Raw genomic sequence first — 25,010 nt, forward strand, 5'->3', positions numbered from 1 at the left:
CCAACTTAATTGGAAAAGTGGATAATTCAGTGATTTTTCTCAATTCATACCCACAAATTGCATATTTGTTCAGTTCCCAATTTCAAAGGGGCTGCAGAGTAGAAGGAGAACAGCCATCCAGAGATGGTCATTGGTCTCCATCTACAGGGTGTTACTGCCTATGGATCCATGTCTCCTGCAACCCTGTCTTGCAATCTCATCTGGAAAGAAAGCCAAGAGCTTTTTCTTAAAGCAGTGCACTAAAGAAAAATATAATAATGGGGAGAAGGCAATCGATTTCACAAAAATTGCCTTCAGACAGGAAAACAGGCCTTAAAGCAACAATGGGGCTCTCTTTTCTTAAGAGCAGATAAAAAGGATTGGACTGCATCTGCTATTGACACTCTGAAAGCCCTTTTTTCAAGAGACCTGCAAAGGTGTTAATAGGACATTTTTTCTACAAAGGGTGACCAGACCAAAAAACACCCCTGCCTTAAAGAGAGAGAGAGAGAGAGAGAGAGAGAGAGAGAGAGAGAGAGAGAGAGAGAGAGAGAGAGAGAGAGAGAGAGAGAGAGAACTTGCTTCAAAAGAAAAGACAAATATTTCACTAGTTGTGATAAGTAGTTAAGAGGCAGATTGGCGTTTGTCTTCATAGATTGGTGCTCTTTCATTTATCTTTTTTAACAAAAAAAATATGTGGCAGGCTTTAAGCAAATGCAAATCAATCTTCAAATCAATTTATACGGCTAAACTAAAAAGAGGAAAGTGACATACAGAAGCAGTAATTAGCTGCTTCTCCTGTTTGAGCTTTGTGGTTTCCCATTAGTGGTGGTATTTGTGACCGGTTCGCACCAATTCTAACCAACCGGTACTACCAGTGAGCAGTTGCAGGGGTGGGTTCTGGCTTCTGTTACTTCCGGTTTGCTCAAGGACATGCTTCACAGGTGCACACCAGCGGTGGGTTGCAGGGGGTACGCCCCAGTATGGGCGTACCAGAGCCTGCCTGGAGCAACGGATACCGTTCCGGTACAGTGCTCCGGAGGACACACTCGCCTGACCGAGCTCCTTACTGGTCTTTTAAGTCTTCGGCACCTCCGCACACATGCATGGTGCGTACAGCGCCTGCGTGACGCTCCGCTGAGCAGCTGGAGCATCGCAGAGGCTCGCGGAGGCGCTATGACGCATGCGCACACACATGTGGACACCGCCGGGCCCGTTCCAACCATACCGGTTGGAATGAGATCCAGAACCCCCCACTGGTGCACACACTTGATGCACACTACACGCGCATGCACACTAGTAAAAAAAATTCCTTCTGTGCATGCACAGAAGCAAAAAACAAAACAATAGAACTGGTTCAGGGGCGTGGCCAGCTGAGTTACTACCTCCTCAGCCAAGCCAGTCTAAACAGGTAGGAACCCACCTCTGAGCAGTTGGCCCCGCCACCCACCCCTGCCCTTTCATGTCCTATATTTCCCTATTTTTTAGCTCGGCTGATTTGCACGGCACAGCCGATTGCTGTGTGTCAGCTGTTTTACTCACCGGCGCTGACATAGAAGGTATGTTTTAAAGCTTAAAATGGGCACGCGCTCACCGAACCGGTTGTTAAACCGGTTGCATCCCACCATTGCTTCCCATCAGTGGGTTTTTGTAGGGTGGCATTGCAGGAAAAAAGGGGGAAATGGATGGGGTAGAATTTGTCCTGCCGTGTTTCTTCATTTGCAGAGATTCTTTGAGAGTGAGCCTGTTGGGGAGTTGGGTAAGAGATTGTCTCTTTCCATTGTTGTGCTTTGGCAACAGAAAGAGAGGGCGGGGAATTGCCGTTTTTGCTGTGACAAAAAAGCAATTACAGAAAAGTTTCACTTCCCCGGCAGTGTGGAGGTTGTGCTGACATTTCTGTTTGGAGTGTCAGCAAGGTGGATTTCACAGCATTTAAGGGGTGGTAGTAATTACGGTAGCACCCCTAATTAGAAGTAAGCACTGGGTCTGTCATTTCCTGGAATTTCAGATTTGGAAATCCATATTTTGCAACTGAGTGTTACCGGTGCACCTGATATGTTGTGATAGAGAGAGGAGGAGAGGCCTTCCACTTTGGATTAGAGAAATATCTTGTTTTCCAAACTCTCGATCAGGAGTCAGCAGTAACAGAATAATAGTGTTGGAAGGGATCTTGGAGGTCTTCTAGTCCAACCCCCTCCTGAAGCAGGAGATCATATACTATTACAGATATCTTTGTGCAGAGAAGATCAACAAAGATGATTAGGGGACTGGAGACTAAAACATATGAAGAACGGTTGCAGGAACTGGGTATGTCTAGTTTAATAGAAAGAAGGACTAGGGGAGACATGTTAGCAGTGTTCCAATATCTCAGGGGATGCCACAAAGAAGAGGGAGTCAAGCTATTCTCCAAGGCACCTGAGGACAGAACAAGAAGCAATGGGTGGAAACTAATCAAGGAGAGAAGCAACTTAGAACTGAGGAGAAACTTCCTGACAGTTAGAACAATTAATCAGTGGAACAGAAGTTGCCTCCAGAAGTTGTGAATGCCCCAACACTGGAAGTCTTTAAGAAGATGTTGGATAGCCATTTGTCTGGAACGGTATAGGGTTTCCTGCCTAGGCAGGGGGTTGGACTAGAAGACCTCCAAGGTCCCTTCCAACTCTACTATTGTATTGTATTGTAAAAGGTCATCCAATCTATTCTATAGGCAAGCCGTTCCAATTATTAATTGTTCTAATTGTCTTGTCTTCCCCAACTATTTCATAAGGTTTTCATGATTTCATATGATGGCTTAGGCACGTGCGCCCACACAGAGTCACTAACTCTGCAGGGTCCAATCTTGGTCGGTCATCAAAATCAGAGATCTAGGTTTCCAAGCTTTTGAACTCGTGCTGGAGCCCATCCAATTGCAGGAACCAGATTGGATCTTGCAACATTCATGTCACCAACTCTGTTGGCATGACTTTAGATGATTAGGTTGTGCGCTGCTGAAGGATCGCTGCCATTGAAGCAACACTTCCAATAGCCCTTTCTCAGCAGCTAAAGCATCAATCTGCAACTACTATACAGGTAGTCCTCAATTTACGACCACAATTGATCCCAATTTAGCTAATCCAGCCTGGCCTGAACAAAATAAAATAAATGATTGATTTAATTGTTAATTTTAATCTAATTTTTAAAATGTTATTGTTAATATTAATTGGGTTTGTTTTTGGATACTCTTATCTAATTTCCTTTTTAACTTTTGTAATATGTTTTTTTTTTTAATGTTGTACGCCACCCTGAGTCCTTTGGGAGAAGGGTGGCATATAAATCCAATAAACAAACAAACAAATAAACAAGCAAACATAATCACAATTGCTAAGGGAGAAACTTGTTAAGTGAGTTTTGCCACATTTTTCTTGCCACGTTTGTTAAGTGAATCACTGTAGTTGTTAAATTAATAACACCGCTGTTAAGTGAATCTGGTTTCCCCATTGACTTTGCTTGTCAGAAGGTCACAAAAGGCGATGACACGACTCCTGAACACTGCAACGGTCATAAATGTGAGTCAGTTGGTCAAGTAAATCATGTGACCATGAGGGATGCTAAAACGGTTGTAACTGAAAAAACGGTCACTTTTCGGTGATGTCGTAACTTTGAACAGTCACTAAATGAACTGTTGCAAGACTACCTGTAATTAATTTTATTCATTTAATTGATTTAAAACATTTGTGTAACCTCTCTTTCAGCCAACTCTGGGCAGCTCCAAATAAAAAATTAAAAGACATAGAAAATCATTTTTGAAAATTATAAAACACAACCAGTTAAAACATGGAGCACTAAAACAATGGAAAACTGGTGCCAATCCATGTTAAAACATATTGTCATCTAAACCTGTCCCAATGCTTGTGGGGGGGGATCCTTTTTCCAAGGATTCTGTATTGATCTTTGAACAAAGGTTTGGGGAGACCCTCATCCAGAATCCAACAACAATTCAGCCCAAAATTTCTGCTTTAAGCATGATGACAGAATCCTGACAGCCTTTAGACATGTGCTTGTCAGTTTGAAATTCAGCCCCTGGAAAAGATTAACATAATTTAGAATCAGAATAGAGCTGGAAGGGACCTTTTGAGGTCTTGCTCAAAAGCAGCAGATCATGTTCCATTTCAGACAAGTGGCTGTCCCGTCTCTTCTTGAAAAACTCTACTGATACAATACAATAGCAGAGTTGGAAGGGACCTTTAAGATGTTCCACTGATTAAATGTTCTAACTGTCAGGAAATTTCTCCTCAGTTCTAAGTTGCTTCTCTCCTTGATTAGTTTCCACCCATTGTTTCTTGTTATACCCTAAGGTGCCTTGGAGAATAGTTTGACTCCCTCTTCCTTGTGGCAGCCCCTGAGATATTGGAACACTGCTATCATGTCTCCCCTAGTCCATTTTTTCATTAAACATACCCAATTCCAGCAACCATTCTTCATTTGTTTTAGTCTCCAGGTGCTGATGAAGCACTTATGATTTCTGAGGGCAAACTGCTCCACTGGTTGATTATTTTCACTGTTAGGAAGTTTCTCCTTAATTCCAGGTTTCTTCTCTCCTTGATTAGTTTTCATCCACTGTTTCTTGTCCTGCCCTTTGGTGCTCTGGAAAATAAGTTGACCCTCCTCTTTGTTGTGGCAGCCTCTCAAATAGCAATAGCACTTAGACTTATATACTGCTTCACAATTCTTTTACAGCCCTCTCTAAGTGGTTTACAGAGTCAGCCTATTGCCCCCAACAATTTGGGTCCTCATTTGACCCACCTCGGAAGGATGGAAGGCTGAGTCAACCTTGAGCCTGGTGAGATTTGAACTGCCAAATTTCAGGCAGCCGGCAGGCAGCAGAAGTAGCTTGCGGTGCTGCACTCTATCCACTGTGACTCGTACTGAACGTGGGAATGCTGCAATGGTTGTAAATGTGAAAAACAGCCATAAGTCCCTTTTTTTTCCTGTGCCATTGTAACTTCAAATGGTCACTAAATGTTGTAAGTCGAGGACTACCTGTAACCCAGTACACTGGATTTGAGACGTAAGAAAAATACGAGCGCAACTTGCACTGGAAAGGTTTTCTCTTTAATTTCCTGGACATAATCTTCAAACAGAGCAAAGCCATCCAAACATTGTCTTATCCTGCCAAACTAATAGGATATTCCAATGTTTGCCCCTTTTTTTTTCCTTCCCCGACACTTTCAGTAAAAAAAAAAGTTCAATGCTAAGCCAAGCAGCCAAAAAAGATGAGTATCTCGGAAGGTTTGTTAAATGTGATTTTGGAAAAGACAGAAAGCTTGTAAAAAGGAGGAGACGAAGTCCAAATTGGATTAGACGAGCTAATGTTTTATCCGGTCTCTGTTGCATCCCTTTGGAGAGAATCGCACTTCATTAAAATGAAATTAGCGCAGCTGCAGCAACTTGCAGATTTGAAAGGATTTATTCTAACGAGGGAGCAGGATAGAATGGGAGGGGGGGGCGGACACGGTAGAAATAGCTGCCCCCTCAGCCGGTTGTAACTTGTTGATACCTCTCCATGTAGGTACACTACATGAGAGGAGCACTATTCCCCACCCCCCATTACTGCTGCTTTACTTGTGATGAAATCCATAGGGTGCAAGGAGTGGACCCAGAGGTGAAATTCAATTTTTTTTACTACCGGTTTTGTGGGCGAGGCTTGGTAGGCGTGGTGTAGTTTGGTGAGCATGGCTTGGTGGGCATGGCAGGGGAAGGATACTGCAAAATCTCTATTCCCACCTCACTCTGGGGCCAGCCAGAGGTGGCATTTGCCGGTTCTCCAAATTACTCAAAATTTCCGCTACCGGTTCTCCAGAACCTGTTGGATTTCACCCCAGAGTTAACAATTCTGGCTTCAGATTTTGGTTCACTTAGAGCAGAGCGTGGAATGATGGCCCCTTTATGGCTTGTGGGCTTCAACTGCCAGAATTCCTGAGCCAGTGGGAGTTGAAGTCTACAAGTCATAACAGGGCCATGGTGGCACAGTGGTTAGAGTCAGGGGTGGGATTTTACCAGTTGGGACCGGTTCGGGCAAACTGGTAGCTCCGAAGATTAGCTGGGAGTGAACCGGTTCGCTCCCACTAGCAAGTGGGCCTGCCCACCCGCCTGCCGGCCTCTGTGCTTTACTTACCTTTATCTTCTCAGCTGAGTCGTGCAGCAGAGTGGATTGCTGCGTCTCAGCTGTTTTCCTTCCCAAGCAGTAATCCAGAAGGTAAGTCTTCTCTAAACTGCGCACATGTGCGCAGCTCAGCGAAGCATGAAGCAGTTGTTAAACCAGTAGGATCCCACCCCTGGTCAGAGTGCGGTAGACGGACGGACAGACGGCCCACTGACAGACAGACAGACAGATAGAGTTTACCAATTGTGTAATAGTTATTCCATTTAGTACATTTACTCGCGTCATGTTTATTAGGATAAAGCAATGGGCCATTCCCAGCAGATAGCTCAAAATGAATGTTCACAAAATCCTACAGGAAGATCTGGTTAGTTTTTGGGTAAGAGGGGACAAGGACACCCCAAATGTAGCGCCTAGATTGGGACATTAAAAAAAAAAACCTCTGGGGAAAAAAACGACAGCAAAACCGCTTCCAGGCAGATGCATTGACTTCCTGATAATGACTGCGAGGCTATATATAAATGTGTAGACTTTTCATCACCACATATTCATTGCCGTAGTACATTCAGAATTGCTGGCATTGTAAAAAGTCATTTCACCAACAAAGAGCAGCTGTGAAAACCTGCCACCTAGTACTTCTCTACTGTTACGAAGAAAGGCATATGATCTGCGTACTGAGTTCATTTCAGCTTGAGAAAATCCTTTTTGCCTTTTTAGGGTACTTGTCTGGAATGTAAGCTAGCATATGTACCTTTGGCATTCCCGGTATCTTCCCAAAAAACAGTGCTACCTGCTATCCAAAAAACAGTGCGACCTGCTGCCTGCTCCACTTTCTGCCTATGAAGAAGTAGATTATTGCTAGGCTTATTCAAAGCATACAGAACCATCTAACACAGGGATCCCCAAACTTGGCAACTTTAAGACTTATGGACTTCAACTCCCAGCATTCCCCAGCCAGCCAACTTTAAGACTTATGGACTTCAACTCCCAGCATTCCCCAGACAGCCAACTTTAGGACTTGTGGACTTCAACTCCCAGCATTCCCCAGCCAGCCAACTTTAAGACTTATGGACTTCAACTCCCAGCATTCCCCAGACAGCCAACTTTAGGACTTGTGGACTTCAACTCCCAGCATTCCCCAGCCAGCATCTAAAATCTAGGTTTTTTTCCCCTTATTTATTGCCATTGATGCGTCTCTGATAATAAAAAAGTGCAGGTAATCCTTGAGTTAGGATCATAATGAAATCTGCCCATCAGGATTTTAACTCGTGATGGTTGTAAAACCGACCCAATTTTACAACCTTTTTTTTCCGGCAGAATCATCATAGTTCTTAAGTGAAACCCAAGTTATTAAGTGAATGCCACAGTCATTAAGTGAACCAGTGGTTTGCTACAGGTACGGTTTTGCCAAAACCAATGAAAGAAAATCTTGGTTTTTCAGCAAAACAGTCGTAAAAAACAAAAGCACAAGGCAGCAGAGCTCTGCAAACAGCCATAAATGACTGGTCTGGCTCCCATGTGCCCAAAAGTCAAGCACGTGACTGTGAGGGTGACCCAACTTTTAGAACCTCAAATCTGAGTCTTAAGTCCCTGCCTGATAGGTCCGTCAGAACTTTGAATAATCACTAAGCTACCTGTCGTAACCCGGGCTCATTCCAGTTTCAAATTGCATTTCATCGTATAACTCATTCTCATTGCATTGAGTTGAAGTTAGTACCTTGGCAATATGGAAGGCTGAAGTGATTTCTAATGTTCTCAAGGCCCTCGCTCGGGTCTAAAATTAACACTAGCAACAAAACAGGTAGCATTTATTCCTCCAGCGAAGGAAGGTAAATACCCATGGATACCCAGGATAATGTTGCAGGATCCAATCTGAGTTGGTCACCAGGACCAAAACTTTATTTTTCCAAGCTTTGGGGCTTATGCTGGAGCTCATCATCAGGAAATTTCTGTTTCTCTCCAGAATATATGCACTAAGCTGTTCTACATGTTTTTATTTATATGGTTCCTGGTTGTGTGCAGTTTTTAGTTGTTAATTAGGGTGTTGGTGGCTGGCTATTAAATTGGTAGTTGTTGTTTCCTTGTGCCAGTGTGCCCTCGGCGCCTAAATACCGTATTTTTCAGAGTATAAGACGTACCTTTTTCCCTCAAAAAAGAGGCTGAAAATCTTGGTGCATCTTATACACTGAATATAGCAATTTTTTTTTGCCTCCCGAAACCCCACCCCCTTTAGCAAAAAGGCAGTGCATAGCCTTTATGAGGCTTCCAGAGTGCTCTTGGAGGCTGGGGAGGGCAGAAATGAGCAAAAAAACAAACTGTTTTTTGCTCAATTTTGCCCCAGCCCCCAAGACCACTCTATAAACCTCCTAAAGGCTATTCATGGCCTTTTGTTTAAAAAAGCAGGCCCATTTTTGTGAAAAATGGGCCGTTTTGGGGAGGTCTGCAGAATGCAAAAACTTTTTTTTTAATTTGCCTCTTCAAAATATTGGTGCATCTTATACTCCAGTGCATCTTATACTCTGAAAAATATGGTACCTAGTAACCTGGTGGTAAATCAACACTCTTATTGACCAACAAGGGGTCTGTTTCCCAGGCTTCAATCATTTCTCTGGCTATTTTTGTCCCTGCTCAGGCAACAATCATAGTAGCTGTGAAATAGAATGCATGTCCTTGTTCATTGCAATGTGAGGCTACCAATGACTTTGGGTCTCCTCATCTAACTGGTTGCTCGTGTTCTTGCAATCTGATGGTTAGCTTCCATTTATTTCTCCTATTTGTGGTCAGTTTTGCAGATCTGGCAACAATACAAAATACAAACCCCTGCTCATGAAGAAAAGATGGGGTAATATTGACTGTATTTTTCTTGGCTAGGATTGATTGTCCTTAAGGAATAGGAGATTGTGACATTCAGCTGCAGTTGCTATAATTCAATTGATTTTCTTCTAGCCATGGTTCTGCTTTTTGTGGTATGGATGAAACGGAGGGAGAAGGAGCGCCACACTAAGCAGCTACTCATTGATCCTGAAGATGACGTCCGGGACAACATCCTTAAATATGATGAAGAAGGTGGTGGAGAAGAAGATCAGGTAAGGATTACTCCAACTTTGTGAGAAATCAGTTACCGTTCAAAACAATGCAAAAGATTTGAGATGGTATATCTGAACCGCAGTTATGAGACTTGAACTGGATACAGCACAACTCTAAAATTTCTATTAAATTGTTGAGAAATTGATGGGAATTTTAAGAGTTGCAGCTAAAATATATCTGAAAAGTGAGTGCTATAAATACACAGTTCTATATTCATCTGTCACCAGGAGTAGAGTGGAGTGGAATAGGAATAGGAATAGCATAGCATAGAATAGAATAGAAGAATAGAATAGAATAGAATAGAATAGAATAGAATAGAATAGAACAGAACAGAACAGAACAGAACAGAACAGAACAGAACAGAATAGTTGGAAGGGACCTTGGAGGTCTTCTAGCACAACCCCCTGCTCAGGCAGGAAACCCTAGACCATTTCAGACCAATTGTTGTTCAATCTCTTCTTAAAAACATCCAGTGTTGGAGAATTCACAACTTCTGGAGGCACACTAAGGGGAAACACTTAAACGTATAGCTCAATATAACCTAGAAAGTTTATACAACGCACAAAGACCTCTTTGTTGAAAAAGATCCCCGAGAGTAATATGGACTTTGGGAAACTATAATGTCATTGATGACACCTTGGTTTCTTTGCTTCTGTTGTGATCTACCACTACCTGACATGCCAATCCATAATTCGTTTGAAGTTTGCATTTGCTTTGCTTAAATCGGTATCTCTCTCCCTCTTCCAAATCAATTACAAATTAGGTTGTGGAAAGATCATTCAGTGGCAGAGGCCATAAGATGGTTATTGAATAGAGCATCAGTAATGTTCCAAACCCACATTGAGATGCGTCCAGAATATGAACTGAATTAGACAAGAGTGCATGTGTGCATCTTCCTGCCTTGTAAAATCTCTTCGGCACCAACCAGCCAAAGATCAATCGCATATCATATATGTTTAATTAAGTAGCAATATAAATGCCATAGAGTTAAAGGCTCTGTTTTGATTTCCCTTAAACCTAATCGTGTTACTCAGCTTCCCCCCCCCCCCCCATGCCACAAAGATACTGGATAATCTTCAGTGAAAAAGTCTGCCGCAGCTTCACTCTTTTCCTTCTGTATGCGTGATAGGATTATGATTTAAGCCAACTTCAGCAGCCAGAGAATATGGATCATGTTTTAAACAAGGCGAACGGAGTCAGAAGAGTAGATGAGAGACCTGTCGGTGCTGAGCCACAATATCCTGTACGGCCTGTCATCCCCCACCCTGGAGACATCGGGGACTTTATTAATGAGGTACGTTCCCGCAGATTTCTGTAGACTGCTGCTGTAGGGTTAATTGGTCACCAAGAGCTAGCGACAGCAATTAACATGCACAGAATACAAACGAGGATGGATGGATCGATGGGTGGGTGGACGGATCAATGGATGGATGGATGTCTTGGAACACATGCGGAGAAGGGAACTGCTGAAGAGTGGTTTTGAGAGAAACCACACCTGCCAAGCATATAAGCATGGCTTCGTTTCGGAGACAAGTTAAAGGGTACATTTATTATCATCTAGTGTCTAGTTGGCAGGGTAGCCAAACCAGATGGTGGCCTCTAACTAATCCTGGCTGTTTTCAAACAAGCTAAGAAGATCTTCTTAGGATTTGGATGGAAAAATCCCAGGGCTAAACTAGTGCTGGAGTGCCCTGAAGAACTTGTCAGGGAGTTCGTATAAAGCAGTATTAGTAAGATAATTTACCAGTAGCCCTGCTCCATCTTTGCTGCTCATATCCGACGCCTGGACATCCCTGAAGAGGCTTTGAATTCAAGCCATCGACAGCATTAGCAGTCTCATCTGCTTAGTTTCCGCCGCCCCAGCATCATCCTTGGCTTTCTTTATTGGCTATTGTATTCACGAAGCATTATAGCCTGCCCTTCCAACAGATTGCCCAAGGCAAATCAAGCATAAAGAAGCAATGGAACTGACGTTTAACAGGGGCAAATTGAAACTATAAAAGCAATGAATACGTAGCGGCCACTCAAGGGACATCCTGGCTGCTTCTATGAAGCAGTGAACCAGTGGTGAAGGTAGTCACCGGATACAGGACTGGTAGCGTTTCCACAGTGGGCCAAATGAGAAAGTGTAGTTGCTATTCTGTAGCCTGAACATATAATAAACCCGATTAGTGCAGCGCTCTAAGGCGTGTAATCCTCCATCTTGGGGGATGTGTTCATTATATTTAAACAGGTGCAACATTGCAGCCAATTCCCATGGTTCACTCATCAGAGGAATGTCAAACCTGCAGAGAAGTATAAAAACAAACAAACACAGATTATTTCATCTGTTCCTGCCTTGTTCCATTGTGTATTTTTTGAATTTTTTTTTTTTTAATGTTTGGGCTGCCTTCAAAAAAAAAAAAAAACCCAATCGATCCCATGGCAGCTTTACAAGAGGCTGTAAATTCTAAAACAATTAAAATATACAACAGCACAAACATTCAATCGTATAACATTAAATGAGTAGAACTGTAATAGCAACAGCCGGAAAGAAAGGTAGAAAAGGCTCCTGAACAGCAGATATTAAAAATCAATGTGTTGATTACGATGCTTATAATGTGCGGGAAGATAAAAGGATGTTTGTTGGGTGCCCAAAAGACAGTAAAATGGGCATTCAGGAATACGTCACTACAAAGAGCATTTCAGACATAAGAGGCTACCATTGAAAAGGTCTGCTGTCAGATAAATGCATAAAGAAAAATGTACTTATTTGTTAGATTTACAGCAATAGCACCTAGGGTTATGTATTGCTTCATAGTGCTTTACAGCTTCTCTAAGTGCTTTAGAGAGTCAGCATGCTGCCCCCAACAATCTGGGTCCTCATTTTACTTGTCTCTGAAGAGTGGAAGGCTGAGTCAACCTTGAGCCAGTCAGGATCGAACTCCTGACAGTGGGCAGAGTTTACCTGCAATACTGCATTCTAACCACTGCACCACCACGACCCTTATATCCTGTTTTTCCTTCTCAAGGTAGAAATACAATTTCCCAATCAAAATCTGATGAGGTGTATTAGATTCAGAGTGAGCGATTGGTTCAAAGTCCACCAATGAAGGTCCGTGGCTGAGATGGATGTGCTCCTGGGTCACCCCCAGAATAACATCTTCTAGCCAAATTTTTGATCATCCAATATTTAAGAATCTCTTTGTGGTATCATTGGTTGCAACACACACTTATTCAAGGCAGCCCAAAGAGAGTTGTTTTCCCTGCAATGTACATTTAATTCATGGAAATGATAATTGTGGGCTAGTGATTAGAAGCCCTGGTGGCGCAGTGGGTAGAAAACAGAATTGTAGACAAACTCTGCCCGCCGCCTGGTGTTCGATCCTGATGGGGCTCAAGATTGACTCAGCCTTTCATCCTTGTGAGGTCATGAAAATGAGGAGCCAGATTGTTGGGGGCAATAGGCAAATAATGCTTTTACATTGTACATTCTACATTGTAAACTGCCCAGGCGGTGTTTATAAAAGCCTAAATGCTATTGCTATTGAATTCCCTGAATCACAGTCATCCAGAAGAAGAATATGATGTTATGGTTCAATTTACAAGTAAGTCAACCTTAGAGCATAGAAGTAGTTTCCTACCGGTTCGGGTGAACCGGTAGCGGTACGGTGGTGTGGGTCACTGGAACCGGCAGAGACCCAGGCCTGCCACGCCCCCCAAACAAGTTCTCCGATCGGCACCACTAGCACCGGCATCTTGTTTTAAGTTCTGTGTATGCGCAGAACAATTTTAATTGAACTGTGCATGTGTGCATATTGCACATCCAGCGTGCGCACGAACGAATCAGCAATAAAGCCGGCCAGAACCCACCCCTGTTAAAGCAGGACTACAACATGAGCTTCTCTCCCGCATCTTCCAAAGTTCAGAACTACAGGTATAGTATAGTCTTTGTTGTCATTGTACAAAATAAATATAACGAAATTGGTTAATTTACAATCACAGTTGCGAGCAGAATTTTGGTTCCTAAGTGATGTGGTCAGTAAGTTTAGTCATCATGTGACCATACCCGATTTTACAACCAGGATTATCTGCAGTCATTATATGAATCACACCAGTTGCTAAAAGAATCATGCGATTGTTAGGTGAATCACATTGATTTTGCTTGTCAGGAGCCAGCAGAGAAGTCACAAATCACAATCCTTTGACCACAAAATGTTGCCACCGTCGTAAATGAGAGCTGGTTGCCAAGACCCCAATTCACAATCAAAGACAGGTCCTAAATCACTTTTTTTTCCAGTTCTGCCATAACTCTGAACTGTCATTAAACGAGTGGCTGGAAGTCGAGGACTACCTCTATCATTCTGGACATGGATAGAGAGATATTCATAAAGAGAGAAGCTAGATGTTGCCAGGAAAGAAAGTAGTAGGGCTCTGATAAAAATATAACGTAGAATATGTGGACATTTCTGTGAAAGGTTTTACCCTGTTTTCCTGAAAATAAGACCTCCCTGGATAATAAGCCCAATCAGACTTTTGAGCACATGCACTAAAATAAGCCCTTCACTGAAAATAAACCCTGACTCAAAAATATTGCAACACAGCAGCAGCCATGAGGTGACCACGCTTGCCTCCTCCTGCACCTCAAAAATAATAAGATCTCCCCGAAAATAAGGCGAAGCGCTTAGTTCGGGGGTCAAAAGAAAATAAGACCCTGTGCTATTTTCAGGGAAACACGGTAGGGGAATCAACCTTCTCTGTTCTCTGTCATAAATCATCATATTTAAATATAGAAACAACAGTAATAAAAATAACACCATGAACACTAAGTCACAATAAGAGGCCAGGTCCACATTACATCGCATTCTTGAATTTTCCATGACTCCCTCCTCTTTTTTTCCCCCCCAACCACTCCAGAAAAGCCCCAACTGTCGTTCTCGCAACGGCATTTAATATTTCTCTTTAATTTGTCTCCTTGATCCTTTTACTAATGAAAAGGAAGCCAGCGTGTTTGCAAACCAATTGATGCGTTATTTCCTCAGAGGTGAAAACGTAATCCATTTCATAAGTCAGATAGATAAAAGTGAAAGCAATTTAATTTGGCTATTGTACCTATTTCCTGCTGGTGCTGACATTTTTCTTTTCTTTTGTTTTTTCGTGATTAAACGTTCCTCTGCTCTGCTCTCTCGGCCACACACCATTTTGCACACTTTGGTAAACCCTCAGCCTGAAGGATCTTCTCCCTTTCCGTTTCTATAAACCTTGCCAGTTAGAGCTCTCCTTTTCATGCAAACACATGCATGAAAACTCGTCAGGAACATTGGCGAGAGGAAAAACAATGTTTGCACCGTATCTTGGCTCAGAATGATGCAAGGCAGTGGTGGGATGCTGCCGGTTTAACAACCGTTCGGTGAGGCGTGCACACGTGCGTGCCAGAGGTGGGTTCCTACCGGTTCAGCCGAGTAGGTTGTAACTCAGCCAGCCACACCCCCAAACCAGTTCTATCAGCGGTGCCATAGGCGCAACCATCTTGTTTTTTGCTTCTGCACATGCGCAGAAGCTATTTTTTACCTACTGAGTATGCACGCATAGCACGCGTGCCCGAAGCACATCCCTGAGCGAACCGGCAGTAGAAGAAGCCGGAACCCACCCCTGGTGCCGCGTGCCCAAAGCCCTTGCACGCAGCACTGAAAATGGAGCATTTGGAAGCTCAGCTGCTTACCTTCCAAGTCAGCAACGGTAAGTAGAAGAGCAGGGGGGGGGAATCAGCTGTGTCACACGATTGAGATGAGCTAGAAAGCAGGAAATAAAGGACAGGATAGGACAGGGGCAAATGGGTGGAGCCAGATGATCATCAGAGCCACCACTTAACCCGAACCAATCCAAACCGGCTGAATACCACCTCTGATCCAAGGGCTGTTCAAAGCAAGCAGGCAACTCTTAACTTTATTTATTTACTTATTTATAGATAGTCCTCAACTTACAACCACAATTGAGCTCAAAATTTCAGAGTGATACAAGATTTTTCAGGCTCCAAACAGGTAGTAATGCCAGCAGGAACCCACTCCTGATCAGCTCTGAGTCACAACTGATGGAAGCTTCTTGGATGAGAAGCGGACATCTTCAAAGAAAAACCAGAAAGTCCAGTTGCCTCTTGAAAAAGCACCTTTGGGTCAGTTGCAGCTCCAGGTTACCAAAGAATTACCCAACTCTGACTTAAAACCAGCATGGAAACCAAATACAATGGGTCTGTTCCCATTTTAGGGAGATCTGAAAATCAGGGCAGTCCTAGCCACGGAGTCAAGCATTTTAGGTACAATTTATTCAGTGCAATACAATACAATAGCAGAGTTGGAAGGGACCTTGGAGGTCTTCTAATCCAACCCCCTGCCTAGGCAGGAAACCCTATACCGTTTCAGACAAATGGTTATCCAACATCTTCTTAAAGACTTCCAATGTTGGAGCATTTACAACTTCTGGAGGCAACTTCTGTTCCACTGATTAATTGTTCTAACTGTCAGGAAGTTTCTCCTCAGTTCTAAGTTGCTTCTTTCCTTGATTAGTTTCCACCCATTGCTTCTTGTTCTACCCTCAGGTGCCTTGGAGAATAGCTTGACTCCCTCTTCTTTGTGGCAACCCCTGAGATATTGGGACACTGTGATCATGTCTCCCCTAGTCCTTCTTTTCATTAAACTAGACATACCCAGTTCCTGCAACCGTTCTTCACCTGTTTTAGTCTCCAGTCCCCTTCACATTATCATAACCTCCAACTTGACTTTTTTTATGCCCCCAGCAGATGCCTCTGTTTCCACTGACAACTTCCTGTACATACTAATTCACCATGCAACTCACTTGCAAACAAAGAGTTAATCTTTTTGCTGGGATTGATTTACAAAAAAATTGCAGTATCTTATCCATTATAACAGTTGTTGCGCCTGTTGATCCAAAAATAGATGAGAGAGAAAGGTCAGAAGTTCCTGAAATCACAGAAACTCACCCTTCATCAAGCAAGCTTCAGTTTGAATGGCAGAAGCCTAATACTGTATATGTTGTCTGCAGAGTTAATTAAATAGAAATTACAGAAAAATGCAGTTTGATTGTTAGTATGCTTAGCTAGAAATAAGCCTCATTATGCTCGGTAGGAGTCCATCACAGGTAAGAACTTGTGGGTCAAATACAACAGTAACAGTCACCGATCTTTCTTTTATCTCAAACCATGGAAGCAATATAAGTAGTCCTCAACTGACAACCATTTTTAGTGACCATTCGAAGTTACGACGACACTGAAAAGGGGGACTTGATCATTTTTCACACTTAGGACCATTGCAGCATCCCCATGGTCCCGTGATTATAATTCAGACTCTTGGCAACTTGGCTCATATTTATGATGGTTGCAGTATCCCAGAGTCATTTGATCTCCATTTGCAACCTTCTGACCACCCAGATTCACTTAACAACTGTGTTACAAACTTAGCAATCGTAATAATTCACTTAACAACTGTGGCAAGACAAGTTGTAAAAATGGGGCAAAACTCGGTTAACAATTCTCTTGCTTAACAACAGAACGTTTGGGCTCAGTCGCGGTCGTACGTCAAGGACTACTTGTAATCTGTTGATCAGTGACGTGCAGTCAGGGGAGGCAGGGGAGGCAGAGCCTCACCGCTCTCATCATGAAAATAAAAAAAAAATACTCCGGGAAGCCGCAAAAGTGGCTGGGAGAGGCGCGCGGTTTGGTTTAGCCTCCCTGGACATCTCAGCAGCAGCCCCAAGTGTGCCGATCTCGCCATTTTTTGCATCGGGTGAGCCCGGGATCCTTGCAAGGGGAATGGGACCATGTGTGCAGGAGGCTCCTCAGCTCCAGCCTCAATCAGCGCAGCCGCAGTCCCCTTCATGTTGGCTCAGGAAGGAGGGGAATGGGACCACGTGTGCAGGGGAAGGGGATCGCGGCTGTGCTAATCTGAGGCTGTGAGCTGAGGAGCCGCCTGCACACGTGGTCCCATTCCCCTTGCAAGGATCCTGGGCTCGCCCGATACAAAAAATGCCGAGGTAACATCATCAGTGCTAGAAGGGGGGGGGGAGGAGGAGAAAGGAGAAGTTTCTCTTCTCAGAAATGTCTTCTCAGTGGAGCTGCTGCAGCCTGCCTGTCCCTTTCTGACATTTCTGAGAAGAGAAACTTCTCCGTTTGGGCTGTGCCCATGCGATCAGAGCAACCACGAGGTTTGATGATGTCACCAGCCTCACCAGTCATAAACCTCACCGCACGTCACTGCTGTTGATAGAAGTAAAGAATTTCTCAGCAGGCCTAGTAGCACTATTACAGAAACCATGCATGGGGGCTAGATAAACTAGGGAGTGAGCAACTTATGGTCCTGATAGCAGACCCCAAAACCAGTGGTAGTATTCAGCTGGTTCGGACTGATTCAGGCAAACCGGTAGTGGTAACCTGCGGGTGGGTGCCCACTGGCCCTGTCACTATGCCATCCTATTTAGCCACATTTTCTAAGCCACGTGCATGCGTGCAAGCCATGTGTGCAAGCAAAGCGCATGCACACAAGCTTACATTTTCAGTGCGCAGCAAGCCGGTGGTAAAATTATGTGAAATCCACCTCTGCCCAAAACAATCCAAGATATTTCCCTAAAATTCTGCAGGAAAACAAATGAGATATCCACTTTATGTGCCTGCACGAGTGCATATTTCATCTCGCTCTCAAGACTCCGGGGATTTGACAATAAAAATTGGGGGCTGAACAATTGTTCAGGTTAGTCAAAAGATGGTTAATTAAGAACGAAAGAGGAATGCAAGGGATCTTGTGAACTAAACGCATTCTTCAAAAAGGTTTAAAATCATTGAAAAATGGTCTGAAGGTCTTCACTTCTGCCCTTCCTGGAGACATCCTTGTGTTAGCAGAAGATCCTCTGCAGCTCTGTAGTCCCTGTGGAAAGGCTAACATTGTGGTCTCCAATCTGGAGAATACAGACTGCAGAATAATAGAGTTGGAAGGGATCTTGGAGGTCTTCTGGTCCAACCCCCTGCTCAAGCAGGAGACCATATATTATTTCAGACAAGTGGCTATCCAGTTTCTTCTTAAAAGCCTCCAGTGATGAAGCACCCACAACTTGTGAAGGCATCCCGTTCCACTAGTTAATTGTTCTCACCGTCAGGAAATTTCTCCTTAGTTTTCTAGGTCGCTTCTCCCCTTGATTAGATTCCGCCCATTGGAATAAAACAATCCACCCATTGTTTCTTGTCTTGCCTTGGTAGAACAGGTTGACCCCCCCCCTCTTCTTTGTGGCATCCCCTCAAATATTGGAGCACTGCTATCATGTCACCCCTAGTCCTTCTTTTCTCTAGGAAAGAGAAGGTTGGTAATCTCTGTTTTCAGGTTTTGAAGAACCTCTGTGCGTTTATTTTAGTTTTACTTATTTTGGTTTGTCAAGCATGTATGAGAAAACAAATATAAGTATGAATATAACATATCAACATATAAGTATAAGCGGGTACCCTGTTTCCCCCCAAATAAGCCCTCCCTGGGTAATAAGCCCAATCGGGCTTTTGAGCGCGTGCGCTGAAATAAGCCCTCCCCGAAAATATTGCAACACAGAAGCAATTGAGGTGACCATGCTCATTGCCTCCTGCACCTCAAAAATAATAAGACCTCCTCGAAAATAAGGCCAAGAGCTTATTTCGGGGATCAAAAGAAAATAAGACCCTGTCTCATTTTCAGGAAAACATGATATACATAGGAAATGAGTACAAATAGATGGGGACAGTAAGACAGGGACATTAGGCACGCAAGCGCACTTATGCATGCCCCCTTACAGACCTCTTAGGAATGGGGTGAGGTCCACGGTAGACAGTTTATTTTTTTTAATTAATTTTTATTGAATGTTTTAATCTTTAAAAGAGTAAAAAAGACATAACAAGGAAAAAAAACACAATAAAACAAGACAAAACACGGAACACACATAACAATATAGAGTAATTTTACAGCTTTCAATATTGGCTTTCCTGCTTAGCTTTTATAATTCTCCCTTCTGCATTGCCTTCCTGTTACTATAACCTTGTCCTATGAAGTAGGCAGTTTAAGTTTAAGACAGTTTAACGGTTCATAGAGTTGAGATTTGTGTAGCACCGCTCAATCCAACCAAGGTTAGGATCAGAGGTGGTTTCCTACCAGTTCGGCCGAGTAGGTAGTAACTTGGCCTGCCACGCCCCCAAACCGGTTCTATCAGCGGGGGCGCCATCTTGATTTTCGGTTCTGCGGATGCACAAAACAATATTCATTGCAAAAATGTAATTTTTCTTTTCTTTTCTAATGTTGTCAGTAATGCCGGCAGAAACCCACTCCTGGTTAGGATGTTCTTGCATGCTTCTTGCCTCAATCCAAGATAACTTTTTTACAGCGACATCTTCTTAAACATTCCAGGGCCTGAGAGCAGCCGATAACGACCCCACAGCCCCTCCTTACGACTCCCTTCTCGTCTTTGACTATGAAGGAAGCGGTTCAACAGCAGGGTCGGTAAGCTCACTTAACTCCTCAAGCTCTGGAGACCAAGATTACGACTACCTGAATGACTGGGGACCGAGGTTCAAGAAACTGGCGGACATGTACGGGGGTGGCGAGGATGATTAAAATGACCTCACTTTTCTTGTTTTGCAAAAAAAAAAAGAGGAAAGCTTATAGCATTTAGAAAGAAGAGGATGGAGAGAGAGAGAGAGAGAGAGAGAGAGAGAGAGAAAGCAACCCAAGGTGGATGAAAGAAGAAGAAGAAAGGAGTAAAACAAAACAAAACAAAAACAAATTAAACAAAAACAAAAAAAACAAAAAAAAGAGAGAGAGAGAAAGCAGAAGATGAATCAAGACCTGTTCAAAGAGGCAGCTTTTTTTCTTTTTAATTAATACCTTCGTCCAACTGTATTCTTTTTAGTGGTGACTTAGAGCGTTTCTTTTGCTGTTTCTTGTTTCTTTCTTTCTCTCTTCTTTTACTTCCTCTTTTTTTTTAAGAACATTGAGCTGTCTAGCATGAACACGTGTCTCTGCTGCCTTTTTTACTATTATTATTTTAATTGTTTCCCCCACCCTCATGTGTCAGCAGGGAATTTGCTTGTTTTAACCACTTTATGACTAAAGGGAGTGAAAGGCACTCTGTCTTAACTTGAATTTCTTAGAACAGAAGCACTGTTTTTAAAATATATATATATAGGTATATATATATTTGAAAGTGCCTTTTGGTACATGTATCAGATTCCCTCGATCTCAGGCGTGTTCAGAAAGAAAGAAACAATTTGCGTTTCCACTGTGTCTTGGACACCACACTCTGTTAACCCTAAAGCCAGTTCTAGCTGGGAAGGAATTGAGGAATTAACAAAACAAAACACCGGGAACAATGGTATGGTTTAATCTTTTGGGGTTTTATTCTTTAAAAAAAAAAAAACCAGAATTGTTTGTGGGTGGGGCACAACAAAAGACACATGACGTTAGTGTGGAAGAGAGGAAACCAAATTTAAAAACGGAGATCTTCTGGGCCTCAAAAAAAAAATGGCGAACTCAGTCAACCTGTTGTATATATCATTCATTGTTTATCTGATGCAAAATATTGAATTGGGTTTTCTCTTGTGACTTGGCCACCTGTCGCTGTAGCTGCATAGAATTATAGCATTGGAAAACCTTGGAAGAATACAAAGTGACACTCTTACCTAAACCCTACAGTAAATGATCCGAAGACCAAAGGTCGCTTGTGTGTTACTTTTGTCCTTCTTTTCAATTTCCTTTCCATTCTTTCTTGGAGGGGGGTGGGAGGGGAGACTTGTTCCTTCTGCTGAGTCCATGGTGGAGTTATGTATTTCTTAATCAATGTTTTGTTGCAATGAATAGGATGCGGGAATTTGGTGGGGTGATTTGATGTACATCTGAGCATCTGGAGATGTGATTTCAGGTTAACCAGCTTGGTCACTAAGAGATTAAAAATGCAGAGGAAGTCAGCACAACTTATTTTGGCCATGTGATGGTGTGGGTGTTTTTCCTCCTAAATTGTGTTAACACAGATCGTCGGTTTTGTAGGCTTCTTTTCTTTTCTTTTTTGGCCACAAAAATCACCTTCCTATTGCACCACAGAAACTGAGCAAGGCTAAGCACAAACAAACAAACAAAAATCTAATTCCCTTATTATATGAATGGATGGTTGAAGGCCAGAAAATTCAGTCAAAAATTTGAGCTGCCTTATTTTGAAGAATTATAAAATGATTTTTTTTTTGGGGGGGGGGGAATAAAACAATGCTAAGGACTAGCTTGTGGTACCAATAGTCTCTAAAATACTTTGAATGCCATTGCATCCATAGGGGGAGAAAATCTTATCAATGAACATTCTCCTACCGGTGTTTAGAATATTTATCCTTGGAAGGATTTGTTTTTCTTCTTCTTCATTAGATTTTTTTTTTACAACAAATCAGTCTAGATAGGCCTCTAGCCTGAGTCAATATGTGGATTTCCTTGCTATTACATTTATCAGAGTAATTTTTTTCTGATGCTAGGGAGGAAAAGCCAATGATTTCAACTGAAAAGCACATGCAAATCAATAGCATATAAAGACTAATTGAATAGCTAGATTCATTTCACCATTTCTTAATGGGTCACTTCATTGTAAAACAAAACAAAAATATATTTGATACTTGTTTCAAATTGCCCCTACTTCCCAAAGTGAGGTATAAATCAGGATTCACTTTAGAAATGCTGATGTTTATATTTATTTGACTTTAAAATTGTGATATTCTGCAGGAATCTTCACTTTTTGAATTGCCCACTGCTACTTATCAAATCATGACCATTTCAAACAATGGATTAACTTACTTGGAAAGTCAGCTCCATCCCTGTTCAATATTAATTATTTTTTGCATATATTACATCCAATAGACTTATTTTTTTGCATATATTACATCCAATAGACTTTTCACATGCAATGAATGTTGTTCCTGAATGCAACACCGCTAAACTAACGTTTCCAGACTATGGCAAACATCAGATCGAATCAGATCTGAACAGATGATTTCTGAAATAAACACAACGGGATAAATCACTTTCTAGAAACAAATTGCATCAGAAACAAATCATCCAAGTAGGTCTAAGACAAATAAGTAATGTTGCAACTCTTCATAGATTGCCTTCCCCAGAGCTAGGAAAGGGAGCTAGAAAATAAATAAAAATATGAGAGAAGTGACTATAATTCAGAAAAAAAGATGGCCTCTTCGATCCTCAGAAATGTTTGATATGCAACCTCAGGTAGATTTTGAGGCCTAGTTCAGTGACCGTTCACCGATTTTGTGTGTAGCTAATTGTAGGTGTAAGCTTTGGCTTTGTCAGGTAAAGGTTTCCTAAGGAAAAAAGTTTGGAAAGTTTTTTTGTACAAGCATTTAGAGTTGTACATTTAATCACAACAGTCTCATACCACCTTCCTGGATGCAAAGGGAGAAAAGTTTATTTTCCTCCAGCAAAGAATTGGCCTTATTTAGAAGTATCGAGTTCACATTTTAAGAACCATCCGCTTGGATAATTTCCCCCACGCTCATTTTCTTCTCTAGAAAGAAATGTTCCATTTTCTTGGGTTTTTATTTTCTGGACAAAAATAAGGCAAGCCAGAAGCCCATTTTGCCATAAATTCCCTTGCCCACAAATGATTGCGTTAAACGGCATTTCATGTAGAACCCAAATAGGGACAAAACCTTGAGAAGTCACTATTAGTTATAATAGTTAATTATATTTTTTAGAACACGTACAAGTTTTCTCTCTCTATAAACATATAGACCCAACATCTTCATTTTAAAAAAAAAACTGGTTTCTTTTTTTCTAAAAAAAATGGCTAGAGATTCATTAACTATCCCATGGGTATATCTTGAATATTTTTATGAGCCAAACCTACCAATTCATGATGGCACTTCCTGATGAGTGGCATTTCTATCTGTGATCAAAGGCTATTATGGGATAGGAAAAGGCAGGTATACAGCTGGGGACCTTGTGATTAATGTGCTTAAACGTTGACAATTAAGCCAGAGTTATTTGCTGCATTCTGATAAAACCTCGCTCTTATCAAAGGTAGCATGCTACCTAGTTTGTATGTAGGGTCTGTACTTACAAAACAAGACAAAAAATAATAACAATTCTGCAGTTTTTCCTCTCTCTCTCAAAAATGTGTTTTTTTTTTCCTCCCCTTTAATGATTTGGACTTAACGTGGTTTATGTCTAATGTTTGTACAATTATTTAGATTGCATGGATGTGTAATGTAAAAACCACATTTAATGGAGATTGAGCCACTTAATTGTGCTATCAAATCTTGGATTAACTAATGGATAATGGACAAAAAAAAAGGCCTGCAGCAGATTGAAGACAAAGCCACGAAGGTTGGATGGTAGCTATTATTTCCTTCAAATCCAAGTGGGGGCACAATTTTTGGAGAAATTGTTTTGATGATCCGTGTGGGAAATGGGACTGACCATTGTTCCCCCGACACACACTTTTTTTTGTCAATATTAAAAAAAATGATTCTCGTTTGGCACTGAGGGGGGAAGGAATGAGTGCAAAATAAATATTTCAAAAGGTTGTTAAAGAGATCGTACTAGAATGCAAGCTCCTTTGTTGAGAGACTTTGAAAATGCTCCTTGTGCATTTTATATTTCATTGTATCATATTTTCTATAAAATGCAATTTCTGTAAATTTACGCGCATTTGAAATGTGTGGTGTCTAATAATGGAATGTGGTTTTAAAAAAAAAAGTATTCTGGAGGGAAACGTCTGCCTATCTGTTATGTTTTAATGCACCAAGGTTGTGATTACGTTACTTGATGGGCTAGCCACGAACTCGAGGTGCATCCAGGATTTTGCACTTTGCCCAGAAAAAATTCCATGAACAGCATAGGCCACATCGCAAATGGCTTTCTGTAATCCCAAGTGTGGTTAGTAGCAGCAACCAACAGGATCCTAGTGTTGCACTGAAGACCCAGTTGCATTGTTCTCTGGATTATGGCTTTGAACTTCCAGATAACAGATTGACAGAGTTGGAAAGGACCTTATAGGTCATCTAGTCCAACCTCCCCCCCCCCCCGGCTCAAGCAGGAGACGCTACACCATTTCTGACAAATGGCAGTCAAATCTCTTCTCAAAAGCCTCCACCGATGAAGCTCCCACAACTTCTGAGGGCAAGCTGTTCCATGGGTTGATTGCTCTGACTGTCAGAAAGTTTCTCCTTATTTCAAGGTTGAAGCTCTCCTTGGTCAGCTTCCATCCATTGTTCCTTGTCTGGCCTTTGGGTTCCTTGAAAAATAGCTTGACCCCCTCCTCTCTGTCGCAGCCCCTCAAATATTGGAAGACTGCTATCATGTCTCCCCTGGTCCTTCTCTTCACTAGACTAGCCATGCCCAGTTCCTCTAAACACTCCACACATCTTAAAGTTGCCAAAGCTGGACACCCCTGGATTGCACCAAACCCTGGGTTTAAAAAGATAGACAAGCATTTCTCCTAAATTTAAGCCCAGCTTACTATGCCGTTAAGTCATACTCTGTTTCTTTTTAAGGATGAACCCATGGGCGTTATCTTAGCAATGTATTCCTCCTTATTTCTAGGTTGAATCGCTCCTTGAATTCTCTTTCCAATCTATCAACCTCTGAAATCAGAGCTTTTGCAATTGACTGTTGTTTTAATTTTCCCCCAATTTGGTAAAAGAGATCTTGAGAGCTACTATGTAGTGTCTTTGATGTTCTTTGAGCTTGGTTGTTTTCTTGCAGATGTTTCATGACCCAACTAGGTAACGTCATCAGTGCACTGATGATGGTACCTA

The 25,010-nt window shown here is 42.1% G+C and overlaps 1 protein-coding gene across 3 annotated transcripts in view; it reads left to right on the plus strand.

Moving 5' to 3' along the window:
* CDH4 (cadherin 4) overlaps positions 1 to 23,954 on the plus strand; it is a 1,160,485-nt gene extending 1,136,531 nt beyond the window's left edge. For all 3 annotated transcript variants that reach the window (XM_081948625.1, XM_081948626.1, XM_081948627.1), the window contains 3 exons: positions 9,065 to 9,204; positions 10,335 to 10,499; positions 19,612 to 23,954. In XM_081948625.1, the coding sequence (XP_081804751.1) occupies positions 9,065 to 9,204; positions 10,335 to 10,499; positions 19,612 to 19,818 (512 nt within the window). In that variant the 3' untranslated portion in view covers positions 19,819 to 23,954. The remainder of the gene's footprint in view (positions 1 to 9,064; positions 9,205 to 10,334; positions 10,500 to 19,611) is intronic.
* The last annotated feature ends 1,056 nt before the right edge of the window (positions 23,955 to 25,010 follow it).

Source organism: Natrix helvetica (assembly GCF_964273705.1).
Source record: "Natrix helvetica genome assembly, chromosome: 3".
NCBI classification, from domain to species: domain Eukaryota; kingdom Metazoa; phylum Chordata; class Lepidosauria; order Squamata; family Natricidae; genus Natrix; species Natrix helvetica.